This window comes from Solanum verrucosum, unplaced genomic scaffold (assembly GCF_900185275.1).
Source record: "Solanum verrucosum unplaced genomic scaffold, falcon-dt-bn FXZP01000121.1, whole genome shotgun sequence".
NCBI classification, from domain to species: domain Eukaryota; kingdom Viridiplantae; phylum Streptophyta; class Magnoliopsida; order Solanales; family Solanaceae; genus Solanum; species Solanum verrucosum.
The window spans coordinates 159,959-174,582 of record NW_026020509.1 but is presented as its reverse complement, the minus strand read 5'-3'; the positions used below and the strand labels follow the sequence as shown (position 1 = coordinate 174,582).

The 14,624-nt window shown below is 34.6% G+C and overlaps 2 protein-coding genes across 3 annotated transcripts; one reads left to right on the top strand and one right to left on the bottom strand.

Annotated features, from left to right (window-relative positions):
- The first annotated feature begins 265 nt into the window (after positions 1-265).
- Positions 266-7,382, top strand: LOC125809577 (ubiquitin-conjugating enzyme E2 2). 2 transcript variants are annotated; one of them, XM_049489160.1, is made up of 6 exons: positions 266-446; positions 2,615-2,748; positions 2,866-2,891; positions 3,435-3,524; positions 3,619-3,707; positions 7,007-7,382. In XM_049489160.1, the coding sequence occupies exons 2-6, from the start codon at positions 2,624-2,626 to the stop codon at positions 7,133-7,135; spliced, it is 459 nt and encodes a 152-aa protein (XP_049345117.1). In that variant the 5' UTR covers positions 266-446; positions 2,615-2,623; the 3' UTR covers positions 7,136-7,382. The 2 variants fall into 2 exon arrangements, with proteins under 2 accessions (XP_049345117.1, XP_049345118.1); XM_049489161.1 differs by having other exon boundaries at positions 335-447; positions 2,624-2,748.
- Positions 7,383-11,021: 3,639 nt separating this feature from the next.
- On the bottom strand, positions 11,022-13,922 carry LOC125809623 (uncharacterized). Its single transcript, XM_049489219.1, has 6 exons — positions 13,886-13,922; positions 13,667-13,784; positions 12,451-12,832; positions 11,614-12,085; positions 11,478-11,533; positions 11,022-11,383 (listed from the first exon to the last, which is right to left on the bottom strand). The coding sequence occupies exons 1-6, from the start codon at positions 13,920-13,922 to the stop codon at positions 11,351-11,353; spliced, it is 1,098 nt and encodes a 365-aa protein (XP_049345176.1). The 3' UTR covers positions 11,022-11,350.
- Between the last annotated feature and the right edge of the window lie 702 nt (positions 13,923-14,624).

The following is a 14,624-nucleotide window of genomic DNA, read 5'->3' as shown; positions in this document are numbered from 1 at the left end:
AATCAAATATCATCACGTCAAATGACGTAGAGTATAACTTAACATAATGGTGGATCATTTGCCCTTAATTTGTGCCGGTCTATAATTTTCTATCCCTCAGAGTAAATAAATTTTTCGTAACACAAATTTAAATTATAAATATATTCCGCTTTCTTAAAGAATTAATTAATGTCACGGAGGCAAATCGCACAATTAAATGTAAAACCATACATGGTTGAGATGCAAAGCCAAATACAACGAATGACATACTAGTACACGTAGGGCCGGCTAAATTGGGACCAACTCAAAGCTCATCACGCAATAATACACTATACATATATTATTCCGCTCTCTCTTTATCCTTCTCTCTCCTTCGCTTTGCGAACTCCAGGGGTAGCTACGAGAGAACACAAAGCACAGGACCATAGCTCTGAACCCTACCTCACCGCCTTGTTTCCTCCGTATCGGTAAGTCCTTTGATTTTCTATCTTCAATTTCCGATGGATCTTTAGAGTTCAAGGAAACTGGATAGGAACTGATTTTTTTTGTTAAAAGCGATACCGCTAAAATCGGATAATTCTAATTTAGTTTGGAGAGTGTTTAAGAATTATATGCGATTGTGCTTTTGGGACAATTAGAGAGAAGTTTTTTATCTTCAGTAAATAGTGTTATATAAGGGGAATTGTATGTGCGAGTCCTAATTACCGTGTGCTACAGTTGATTATTGTTATTTGTTGAGGTGGAATTTGAGCTTTGTAACTTAAGTGAGCTGATTAGAATTGGATCATGAATTAACAAACTGAGAACTTGATTTATACCAGGATGACTTTGTGTTGAGTGATATAAACAACTTTTACATACTTTTGATCCTCAAGTGGTGTTTAGAACTGAAAATTTTGACTTAGGTCATAAGTTTGAACCGTGCACCAAGCGAATTAAAGTGCAGTATTTAAGTGGAGGAGGGTAGAGGGCTGGGATCATCATCCCCAAGTTTCAAAGTGTCTGGTTGGCACAAAGGGTTGGCTCTAGACAGATTTTCCGGGTCATTAAATAAAATAAAGGGCAAACAGAAAAAGCTCAATAGTAGTTCTCTTTTGTTGGGTTTGTTACCTAGATGATTACTCCTTTTCCCTCTTTTCTTATTAACTAGTACTCGAATATGTATATTGTGCGTGTATCTCATGCTAATAAGTATTAATATTTTAGAATGATATAAATGTGATGAAAACTGTAGGAGAAAAATACAAGTGCGGATTGATGAATGATTAGCCTATTGGACTGATATTTATTGTCATCGTAAAGCACTAACGTCATCACAGAAATGGTTTCTTTGGGGAGAAAAGGTTTGGTACCTTCTTCTAATATCGTTGGATCATGAAAGTGAGTGGATAAACAAGCAAAAACCAACCCTTCGGGGTGGCCAAGTGGTTTGGGCTTGGGACTTTCATGTTGGAGGTCTCAAGTTCGAAACCCCTTGCCAGCGAAAGCAAGGGGTTTGCCTTCTGGGTCGAGCTCGTCGCACCGGGCTTGCCTAGTGCGGGTTACCTCTCCTATGTTGTTTGTGAGCTATTGCATAGGAGCGGCGGTTTTAACCTGTGCGCACCCAAAGGGTAGCGGCTGCGGGTTTTTCTTGTCATAAAAAAAAAATGAACAAGCAAAAACCACCATTTGAGTTGAATCCATGAATAATTCAAAAAAGAGTAAATCAAAATATTACAAGGATAGCAAGTTGATAAAGAAGAAATAACAAATGAAATTAAGGCGGAATGACCTGGGAGTCTCTTGTAATTGGCTCCGTTTGTCAGTTGAACCCTCCTACTTACTACTTTGCCAAATGAACACCTAAACTCAACAAAACTCTACTTTTTAGACCCTTTTCTCATCTTCTCAGTGTGTGTGTAATACAATTGCCTACGTGTGGAATTCCACGTCATTTTATGATGGGACATAAAAAATTACATATTAAAAAATAAATAATATACAAAAAAGTATGGCCATCAAGGCCACAACAAAAAATAAAAAAATTTGAAATAATATACAAAAAAGTAATAATGTTTTTTCACTCTGATTGTACCTCCTTTTCCCATCCCCACTTGATTTTATAGAGCTGCAATTTACAGGAAAAACAATGGGTGTTGGAAAGAGATTTTGGGTGTTTGAAGTATGACTATAAGTGTTTAGTAGTTATTGATGTTCCCTTTTTGTTGGAAATTTAAGTACATAGAAATGGTAAACGGGTTTGTCAGCAAAGATTGATTCTTTTGACAAACAAAGTTCACCAACCTTTGCTAGTGTGATACCAACGGTTGCAAATTACAATTGAGATTTTAAAGAAGAAGAGTAGAAATTCATGGTTTAAAAATGAGAGGAAACCCCACAATGTAGAGCCAACAAATGGTAGTATGAATAGGTGTTAATTGTGCCTTATTAGAAAAGTCACAACCCTTTAATATGAAAACATGTCTACTTTTAATATAATATAGATAAATATAACTTATAAATATAGAAGAATACTAAATTGGGTGTTTTTAGTTGAGAGTATGATAGTAATTTAACATTCAAGTATGAGGGAGTTCATGCTTTTAAGGTAGTGTAGAATAGATAGATAGATTAATTTGACCATGTGAATTAGCAGGTGGTTACAATGTCGACTCCAGCTAGAAAGAGGTTGATGAGGGATTTCAAGAGGTTGCAGCAGGACCCTCCTGCTGGTATTAGTGGCGCACCTCAAGACAACAACATTATGCTTTGGAATGCCGTGATATTTGGGTGAGTTGTGTAATTAAAATACGCCAAATATGTGTTTTATGTCTTTTTGGGGAAGTTGTTTTCGTATGGTTTGAATAATTACTTTCTCGTTTCTCTTCGTTTTGGTGTTACCTGCAGTCCTGATGACACTCCTTGGGATGGTGGTGAGTTATCCTTGCATTTGGTCGTTAGTGCAGTGTGGCAGAAGAATGTTGGCTTAAAGCATTGTAGTTGGTGCACATCCACTGTTTATGCGTTGTTGTCTGTACAATTCACTTCTGTTTTAATCATCTCAGTCTCTCTTTTCTGTGATTTGAAATTCTGAATAATCATTTTGGAGAGTCTCACCCCTCGTCCCCTCCCTGGACATTCCTGCCTAACGAAAAAGTAGTGATGAAATGTTATGAATCATCCCAAAGAGGTGATGCATATTCTAGTTTTGGAAATGCCTGAATCCTTTCTTTGATCTCCCAGTCCAAGCATTTCCAGTCATGGCTTTTCCATGTCACTTTTGTATTGTCATCTCTTGTCAGTGCAGTACTCTCTGCCCAAAGTTAAGGTTGTTGGTGTTAGCAAGTGCTTCATGTGGCTTTGGTTACCTTTGCCATCCTTTTCTTTTGACATATTATGATTTCTTTTTTCAAATTGCCTTAGTTTTGGTATGAATTAACTAGTTTGGTTGTAACTATACTATTTGAGAACATCAGGTACGTTCAAGTTGACTCTTCAATTCTCTGAGGATTACCCCAATAAGCCACCCACCGTGCGGTTTGTTTCTCGAATGTTTCATCCTAATAGTAAGTTGGAGTTCAAGATTTGATTTTTATTTGTTAAGTCAGTGGATAGGAACAGTCAATTTTAAGTCTGAAATTTTCCTTTTGTTTTTTCCAGTTTATGCGGATGGAAGTATATGTTTGGATATTCTTCAGAATCAATGGAGTCCAATTTATGATGTTGCTGCTATACTTACATCCATTCAGGTATAGAGCTGTAATTGATTTTTTAACGTCACGTTCTTTCAGTTATCCATGTCTTAATCCTGAGTTTTACTGTTAAATCTAATGATTGAAAGCATCATTAAATGAAAATATGTGTTGCAAAGTAGTAGTTTCTTGTTCCTCATTCTATAAAGTTGGAGATATCATCCTTGTGACATCTTGTCTTCCTGCTGTTTTAGTTTTAAGCTACGTAGTTACATTTGCATTTCGTATTGCGCATTTCTGTTTCTTTATGATGATGAAGCAATTGTTAAGGAATCACATCGAGTGAAGCTAAAAGAATGTTTTAGTCTGGGAATCTATGAGAAGACTGTTGTTTCTCAAGCATTTTTGCCTAGAGCATGGTTTCTATTTCTAGATTGTCTATTAAGGTTGTCATGGTCCAAAGACTCAATCAGATAAAGGCGAAATGGTCTGATGGACCCTTATACTTGTATCAGTTTGTATTATGAACTCTTCTACTTACCCCTTTGTCATCTGGACCCTTAAACTCAATTAAAATGAGACTTTTAAGCCCCTCTGACTGTTGATCAGGCTTATGTGGCAACTTGATTAATGAGCTGGAATAAATACGTGATTCCACGCGCAAAAGGAGCGTAGAGACATAAGAATTTAAATTAAAAATAATTAAAAGAAAAAGAAAATTAGAATAAAAAGAGAAAACAAAATTAAAAATAAATGTTTCACTTCTTTCTTCTTCCCCCACCCATCCACGTTTCTTTTTTCCTCTTCAACCATCACTTTGTTCTTCCCACCTAGACCTCCATTTTTCTCTTTCTCCCTTTCCTCGCTCCTTTACAATTTCTTTTTCTCTTTTTTCTTTTTCGTTTTCTCTTCCCCCAAATTAAAAATGAAATCGTGCAAAAAAATTGATGGGATAAACATAGTTGTCGGAAGAAATATGTCTAATGAGAATCTTGACCTCTTTTGTTGTCAACATTGTTCTTGATTTGTCGTTTTTTTCATTTTTCTAGGGTAAAGTGTCAAGATCTGGTAGTTTTGAATGGTGAAAAGTAATTGTTGAATATTTTTATGAAATTAGATGAAGACTTCCTATTCTTCCCCATTTTCAATCTTTCACAGCAATCGTCTCCTTCTAATCCCTTAAACTTGTCTTTTTCAACTGGTTTCGATAACCCAAGAAAATTTCAGGCGAATTTTGGGTGGATTTCGACGTGTTTCACAGCAGAGGTTGGTGTGAAATTGTATTTGTAAGCAATTTGGGGTGTGAAAATAGTAGTCAGCGTTGGATTACGAAAAGTTTGGCCAGATCTGGTTGTGCGGTGGCCAGATTTGGTTGTGGGGTGGCTTAGGTTGTTGCTACTGTGGATGTTGGAGGAGGAAAGAAAAATAGTGATGGTGTGTGGCGGAGATGAAGACGGGTGAGGGAGAAAGTATATGTGATTTCGCCGGTAAAAATGGCGACGACGCCGGCGATGGCTTTCTTTTGGTTGTGAAATAGTGAAAATAGGGAGAATTAGAAATGCCAATAATAAATTAAAATGTTATTATTTTACATTTTATTAAATAATTTTGGTTAATAATTTTTAAAAATAGTTATGAAATAATTATGATGTGGCATTAATATATCTAACGTGGATATGACATGTCAATTATAAAAAGGAGAGTGAGCTACACACATGGTTGGAGGGACTTAAAAGTCTCATTTTAATTGAGTTCAAGGGTCCAGATGACAAAAGGGTAAGTAGAAGGATTCAGAATACAAACTGATACAAGTATAAGGGTCCACCAGACCATTTTGCCTCAGATAAAATATTATCTCATGGTCAAGTACTTCCCCCTCCATGTGTTATCAATTTGGAGTGTAGACTCTCCATGTATTGATAATTGGCATTGCGGAGATAGAATGAGAGGGTTGTTTCATTGACTACACTGGAGTGTACCAGTCTCTCTATTGAGTTGACAAGTGGCACGAAAAGATGAAAGGTCAGAAGTGCTCCATGGAGTATGAGAGTTTGCTGATTTCTCTCAACTTTTAAACTTAGTGATTAGTAATAGACATTTAAAACCAACTGAGACTTTGAAGAGGAACACCAACCGCTACATGGAAAAGTTTAGTGGCATGACCCAAGTTGTAAATAAAACATACATATAAAGCCTAATCATCTAGTTGAATTGTGGTGGGGGACCCAATTAATTATTGGCTTGAAGCTTCTCTATAAACAGAGACCAACTTCCCTTGTACCAGTTTAAAAAAAAAGACCAACTTCCCTTCCTTAGCTATTGTAAGAAGAACCCTAGGTGTATTTTGCTTCCTTTAATACGTAGTTAAGGGGGTGTGACAACTCAACTGTGTTAATTCTCCCAGTACCGAGTGAGAGTGGTAGTTAGCAGTCGTGCAAGTTCCGGCTTACTTGTCGATTGCTACAGCTGCTGGATCATGGAGAGAAACGGTATGTTTGGTTAACCTTAACTCAAGATTATGCTCGTATCTGTGTCAATCACTACTATGATCGTAAATAAATGTCGTGCAAGTTATGATCAGGTTCAAGACTTCAAGTTATATTCTGCATGAAGATGTTTACTCAATCCCCTAACTTCTGGTGCTTGACTTAACAAGATTCCCTGGCACCACCCACCATCCACCCAAAAAAGAAGAGAAAAAACATAGAATTGTGTAGATTGTCGGTGCTTGAATATACATTGTTTTATTACGAGTACATCCAATAATGAGATGATTGATCTGTGTAGATTAGGATGTTGACTAGTTTGAAGTTGAACTTGGCCGAGTAAAACGGGTATTAGACTTATGTCTTAATGTATACAATTCAAGACATAGATTCCCAAGCAGAAGTAGAAATGTTATTACATGGTAAGACGCTAGACATACTATCCTCCTGCTTTGCTGGATTCTTGAGGGAAGCTTTATGTCAAGCAATTATTGCTTAATAACCTTAAGTGATGAGTATGACTTAAGGCTTTCAGCTCCTTAGTTTTAAGCATGTTAACTCTGCTGTACTGTAGCAAGAAAATGGTGCTGTTGCTAGACCTACATTTGCCCATAAAGATCCTAGTTCCTACTTGGAATTTGTTGATTAATTTGGACTGTTCCTTACTGGTTAAATGCGAAGGAGACAGGATGATAGTGGCCATGGATTATCCGTAAATTAAGCTGAGCTGTTTACATATCCTAGTGGGGACATGTACATGCAGAGGAATTTGAAGGCTTGAATAAAACTATGGCTTTTTTTGTACTTTTATAAGAAAAGAAAACTATGGGTTTCTTGTTTGCGAATGACTGACACTCTTATTATTTGCAGTCATTGCTGTGTGATCCAAACCCCAACTCACCTGCAAACTCGGAAGCAGCTCGGATGTTCAGTGAGAATAAAAGGGAGTACAATCGCAGAGTGAGAGAAATTGTGGAGCAGAGCTGGACTGCTGACTGATTGTATAGACGAAAGATGTCCTTGCAGACCTCAGATGAAGAGCACCACGGCTCAGCTATGTTATATTTATGGATTGAAATTTTATTTTAATGGAACTCATTTGTTTGATCCTAGTATTCTGGTTAGGTTCTATTGCCTAATTGTCATTTGCTGCATTGCATTGACAACCTTCTGTAAAATATGGATGTGTGTTTTGGTTTAGAAATGCAAGGAACTTCCCATACGCATGGGAATTGGTTTTCATGTACTTATTTTGCTATACCTTGAAATTTTGAGTAGTTCTAAGTGGATCTGAATGGAGTAACACTGGTGGATCAGGATCTTTAACATTTTTATCCAGGGGGTTAATAAAAGTAAGGCTCTCCTTAGCCGTAACCGTTTGTAGCCATCATTTGTGTATATATACACTTGTGTATACTCAAGTGTATATATACACAATGATTATACTGGCTTAAATCTTGAAAAAATAAAGAGTTATTTTATGTTGTGAACTTTATTGGGCCATTTTGTGTTATGGGAAATCATAGGCGTAATTTGTCATAGTACTACAACAACATATACTAATGAAGTAGACAAGCTGATTTCGATAGATATGCAGATCGTTCTATTTTGTAGGTATCAACAATGATCCTTTGCATGTTCATCTATAGAAGCCTTCTCAAAAAAGTTGTTCAGAGAAGGTCGCAAGAAAATGACAACAAAATAATAATTGTCATAGTGGTCTTTTCAGTCTGCATTTCACAATAGGAGAGATGAATCATACATAATTCACTTGTCCATGGAGTTGATATTTCTTTTAGCAAATAGAAAAGTAGGGGAAAATGCATAAGTACCCCCCAGCCTATGCCCAAAATTCCTGAGACACACCTAGCCTTTACTAAGGTCCTATTACCCCCCGAACTTATTTTTTAGTTAATTGTTTACCACTTTTCGGCCTACGTGGCTGAGTCCGTGATTTCACCTATGTTAGGCGCGTGGGTGCAGCTTTTAGACAGCACTGACCAATAAAAATTGGTCATGTGTTAAAATAAACTTGGAAAAAATAAATATTAACTCAATTGTCTTCTTCTTTATTATTGTTCTTCATGTTTGGAAAAAAAACCTCCATTATCATAACTTAAATTGCTCCTAATTTCTTCGAAAAGCTAACAAAATAAAATCAAGAAAAAACTAACCTTTGAACTCAATCACGATTCTTGATGACTTAGAAGTAGGGGTGTACATAGGTCGGTTTGGTTTGATTTTTCATTAAAAAAAATCTAAACCAATTATGTCGGTTTATTAAATCTAAATATCAAATCAAACCACGCAAAGTCAGTTTTTTTGGTTTCGGTTTTAGTCGGTTCTTTCGGTTTTTTTCGGTTTTTTACAACTTAACGGTGTTTGAAAAAGAGATCAAATATATTTTCACCTACCTGTGTGATAAGCTAAACTTAAGAAACGTTAAATGAATAGAAATTTTCGTAAAGACGGTAAAATTCACATGAGTACAAAATATATATTTTTGAAATAAAATATATAAACATTGAAAACTATAAACTAACTAAAAATATATTAACAAAGTTATAATATTTTTTAATCTATAAATAAAATAAAATTATATTGAGTGAATGGGAAAGACGTGGGTCTAGCCAGACCCCTGACATCGGGTGACAAACCTTGATGATGGCAATTTCAAAATAAAAAAATAAAAAAAAATAAAAAATAAATAAATATATATATATATATATATATAATATTTACAAAATTTTACAAACCCAAATTTCAAATAAAATATATAAACTAACTAAAAATATATTAACAAAGTTATAATATTTTTTAATCTATAAATAAAATAAAATTATATTGAGTGAATGGGAAAGACGTGGGTCTAGCCAGACCCCTGACATCGGGTGACAAACCTTGATGATGGCAATTTCAAAATAAAAAAAATAAATAAAAAAAAATAAAAATAAATATATATATATATATAATATTTACAAAATTTTACAAACCCAAATTTCAAATAAAATATATAAACTAACTAAAAATATATTAACAAAGTTATAATATTTTTTATCTATAAATAAAATAAAATTATATATATAATATTTACAAAATTTTACAAGCCCAAATTTGAAATAAAATATATAAACATTGAAAGCTATAAACTAACTAAAAATATATTCACAAAGTAGATTATAAGTAATATTTTTTTATCTATAAATAAAATAAAATTATATATATAATATTTACAAAATTTTACAAGCCTAAATTTAAAATAAAATATATAAACATTGAAAACTATAAACTAACTAAAAATATATTAACAAAGTAGATTATAAATAATTTTTTTATCTATAAATAAAATAAAATTATATATATAATATTTACAAAATTTTACATGCCCAAATTTGAAATAAAATATATAAACATTGAAATCTATAAACTAACTAAAAATATATTAACAAAGTTGATTATAAATAATAGGATAGCTTTTTGAAATTTTGGAAAGTGTAAAAGCTACTTTTTAGAAAGTTGAAAAAGTGGGGCCCGGCGCGTGTTGAACAAAGCTTTCAACCTATTTGGTTTATATTGCCACGTAAGCCGAAAAGTGGTAAACAATTAACTAAAAATTAAGTTCGGGGGGGTAATAGGACCTTAGTAAAGGTTAGGTGTGTCTCAGGGATTTTGGGCATAGGCTGGGGGGGTACTTATGCATTTTCCCAGAAAAGTAGTAATATACTAATATGGCATAATACATATATTGGACTTTAAACTTGGCTTCAAATTTTAATTTTGACCTCTAATTTTCATAGTGCACAAACAAACACTTTGACTATCCAATTTTTTAATAAATAAACACGCGAGTCCTAGTTGGCAAAACGCGTGATGTGCACTTATTTTGCGCGCGTTAGGAGTAATTTTCAAGGCCCACAACAGTAAAAAAAATTGCTGAAATGACAACTCTATCCTTAATGAATCCCTTTTATATATATCTTTATATTTCCAAATCAAAATCTCATTTTTTTCCTCCTCTTTCAACCCAAGATTTTTTCCTCTCTTTAGAATGATTTCTACTCATATTTAGTGCAAATGACTTCTATATTTTTTTTGTCATTGTGGAAAAAGAGCTATAATGAAGTTTCTTGGTCTGCAAGCAATCCAGGTCGTTGGTTTCTTGGATGTGAAGATGGTCGGGTATGGTTCAATTTAAGACATCTTTTTTTTTGGTTTAAATTTTAGTTCTCAAGATTCAATTTTGATAGTGAATTTGTTCTTCTTAAACATGTTGGATGCAAGTTTTTTAGGTGGTGTGAACTTGATTGTACTGAACACGCTAGAATTGCTATTTCGGGATTACAAAAGAGGATTAAAAAACATGATGAAGAAAAGGAAAAGATTAGGAGGAATTAATTTTGATTCTTGTATATAAATTAAAATTAATTTTGATTTTTTTTAATTTCTAAAATCGACGTGTAAAATGTTTAATTAGTTGGTAGTCATTGAGTGACTCACTAATACACATTGGAGCGTTTGCATTTCATGCTCTTTGACTACAAAAATTGCGTGTTTATTTATTTAAAAGTTGGATAGTTAAAGTGTATGTTTGTGCACTATGAAAGTTGGAGGTCAAAATTAAAATTTGTCCAATATATGTATTATGCCTACTAATATAGTACTATATATAGCAAGAATAAAAGATATATGCATGTAACGATGCAAACACACCGCACTAGACTGCTAGACCGCACTTGAGGATGCTGGGTAGTAGGATTAAGAACCAGACAAATTCAAACAACCTTCCGTTGATTTCATGCTATTTGTTACAAAGATGAAAAACACAATTTGGAGGAAAAATAACTCGAACTAAAGGAATCAAAGATGCCCCAGGATGTCACTGCGATCTTAAATCAAAAGCTCATTCAATATACTGTAATCCAGATGATAATATCACAATGTATATACCGCAGGTATAATTACTTCCAAGTAATATTCAACTGCAAGAGCATAGAAGCCGTTGAGTAAACAAGAACACACTGTACGTCTTGCATGAATTCCAATACGAACAGACTAGACACAACTGTATGATGGTTCGGTAATTTTTCTTTTAAAAATTAAGAATAAACAAATGAAACACACCAAATCCAATATTGGAATGCACACTCCAGATTCAAATACTTCCACCTTGGCCTCTGATATGATTTTAAAAAGAAAAGCTTCCTGCCAAAAACTTTAGGTGCTAATCACTTCTGTTTGTGGAGCATCCTGTAAGTAATTTATAGCAGTCAGTACAACCAAAATGTGATAAAAAGGTAGAAATACAACTCATCAAAATGAAAAACCATATTTTGCCCCTTACCAGATTTTCTTTATCTTCTTCGAGGACTTTCTCTGAAATGCAGGCATCGACAGGCACTGTGAAATAAAAATACAATTAACTAACTTTTAACTCAGCTGAGTGATTTTTAACCTAAGAAGGTACACTCTTTAACTACCTTCTCCTTGAGCAGATATCTTTCCCTGTCTTTTCACCTTATCCTTATTTGGTTCTGGCTTAACAGGTTTTTCAAGTTTCTCTTTTGTGGTACGACCTCCAGTTTTGGGTGATATAGATTTCGCAGCTGCAGCAATTTTGTTTACAGAATTCCGGGTCCTAGGAGTGCTTCCAATCTTTGAAGGCTTCTGCTTGGTTGGTTCTTTCACTTGTGCAGCTTTAGTAGAGTCTTTGTTCAAGACTTTGGTTTGCAGTCTCTCAGTGTTCGCGACAGAAGAAGAGCTATGAACATCACTATCAGATGAACCTGACCCATCTTTAGGCACATGAGAACAAGTCTCGGAAACTTGCAACTGCTCAGAATTTTGGAGGATGTTATAGCTATCAAACAATTGTTTCACAGGCTCCTCAAGTTCAACAAGGGTATGCCGTTGCACATAAGATTTCAGCTCATCTCTCAGACGCTGAAGAGGCTGAAATGTTAGCAAAAAAGAGTCAAATACTTCCGATCATATTGGTTCGATTTACCAGCTACAAGAGCCAAGTTGTTTCTGAAACTGAGATTTTGTAACCCGCATTGCAATGGAGCCGAGCAATGATCTTATTAACTGAAATCAATAATTTAATCTTAAAAATATAGTCTTTGCTAAACGAAGGAAGCGAGCGAATAATAGAATATTGAAATCTATAGCACTAAGTCACTACAAAATCTTCAGAGATTTTACTGTGGTTGAAAGGCAGATCAACTAAAGGAAGGTGTCATAGTAATATTTCAATGAGCTCACTATTTCTTCAATGAAGTGTTTAAATTCATGTGGGAGAAGATACAGTATCATACCTCAGAGCCAGCCTCCAAAGCAAGTTTGAAAAAGCCCAGGGAAATTGAATGCTTAGCAGTAGATTCAGAAAGCTTAATCTGTGATAACCAATAGGAAGCTGAGGATATAAGGTCATATTTCTTTCTATTTGAGGAATTTGAAACATTTGATTGTGGTGTATCCGATTTTCCTTGGTTACTAGGAGATCTCTTTGCTCTAGTCTCGGAAATGGGTTTCCCTATTTTCTTTGGTTCCTTGGTTATAATGCCAAGTGGTCTAGAAGCAGGGCTGGCAATTGACTTGGAGGGAACAGACAGCCTTCTTGGAGGCTTCGCTGATTTTTCCTTCCCAGAGAGGGGAAGAGCAGCAACACTCTTACTGACACTTGATGCAGGTCTTACCCTGAAAGACAAATGAAGCAGAGATTGATGTTAGTGCAGAATTAGGGGACAAGGCTTAGCAATTGAAATAAAATAAGAAGACTTGGAGGAAGTTGCATCTTTGACAGCCTCTGTCTGAAGTAGCTCTCATTAGTTCACTATGTTTAGAAGTTATTGGCTGTGGCTCTTAAAAATTATGACTTATTTCTTGTTACAACTTACAAGTACCAAAAATGGCCACAAGAAGTGAAACTCTTTATGTTCAAGTCCCTAAAATGAAATGCAAAAACTTCACAACTAAAAGTAAAAGGTGAGTTAATACATCACAACTAGCCAAAATCCAATGAGAAGTAAGCAGAGAATAGCCCGTATCAATATAAACAGAAAACTAAAAATTTCAACCACACACTGTCATTCAAATTTCGCTCAGAGATGAAGCTTCTACTGATTCTGTAAGCCACATACAGGTCAGAAAAAATTCTTCCAACCCATAAAAACGAAAGCTTCACAAAGCAAGTGATTTAAGGTTGAAAACTCCTCACTGAATAATATAATAGGTCAAACAGCCAACAATGATCATTGGATCAATAAGATTTCACCTCATTTCATATGGAAGAAGGTTCTATCTGCAAATTCATTGAATTTTTTCTATTTCCAATCAGTACCATATAATAAGTTATATCCTAATTGTTGAACCCGAACGAAACAGTAAAAGACCAGAAAAAAATTCCACTCAATTATTTATCTGCATACAAAGCAATTTCAATCCAAAATTCATCTTACGTATAATCTAATCAGCACATACATATATCAGATATCTAAATGAAGAAATTGCAGATTTACAGAGATTAAAAACCTCGCAGAAGCAGAAGAGTTGGAGGAATCAGTCAGAGGCAACTTCTCCTCCTTCGATTTAGAGGTCGATCGCAACGGATACCGCAGAAGCTTTGCTGATGATGATTGCTTAGCCTTTGCTGCAAATGAAAAACTCATTCACACACATATACATACAGATATATATAATCAATCATAGATTTTGCCGTAAAAAGCACATAGAAATTAACAGAGCGAATACCAGAAACAGAGGATTGATCTTTAGCAGAATCGTCCATGATGAATTCTAGGGTTTCAATAGACGAGAGAATTTGGTAAGTGAAGATGGATGATTGGGAAACTGAGGAAATTGTTGCTTTATATTCAGCGTCTGAGCGGGAAAGGTAGGAACTGCTTCAAAATCAAATCAAAAGTCGGAAATAATGGGAAAAAAAAAGTTGGGAATATTGGAACGGCTCTTTGGGTTGGGCCCATCTTGTGGGCCCAATACAGACTTTCAATTTGGGTTTTCAAATTTTGAACAATTCCTTACCGTTGATGCACATTGCTGACGGGCTGAGTTGGCGAATTCGACGCTCTTTTGGTCAAAATTCACAAATCTAATGAGAAATAACAAAGGTAATATACATGATAAGGATAAGGCTTTATAACTATAGTTTTGATAATTATATTAATAACTATAGTTTCGTGTGTTATAGAGGCTTCGGTTTGTATATTTCAATTACAAATGTACAAACAAGTTATACACAAATGGAGGTTACAATTTGTATAATTCACTTGCGAATATACAAGCATGGTAAGCATATACAAATTCTGTATTTATACATTTAAGATTTTTTCAAAACTGTGTTTGTATATTTTGCTTGCCAATATACAAATGGGGTAATTTATTATAAATTTTTCATAAATCGTATACAAATAGCTAGGGTAAGCATATACAAATTCTAAATTTATACAGTCAGGAACCGAATTATACAAAT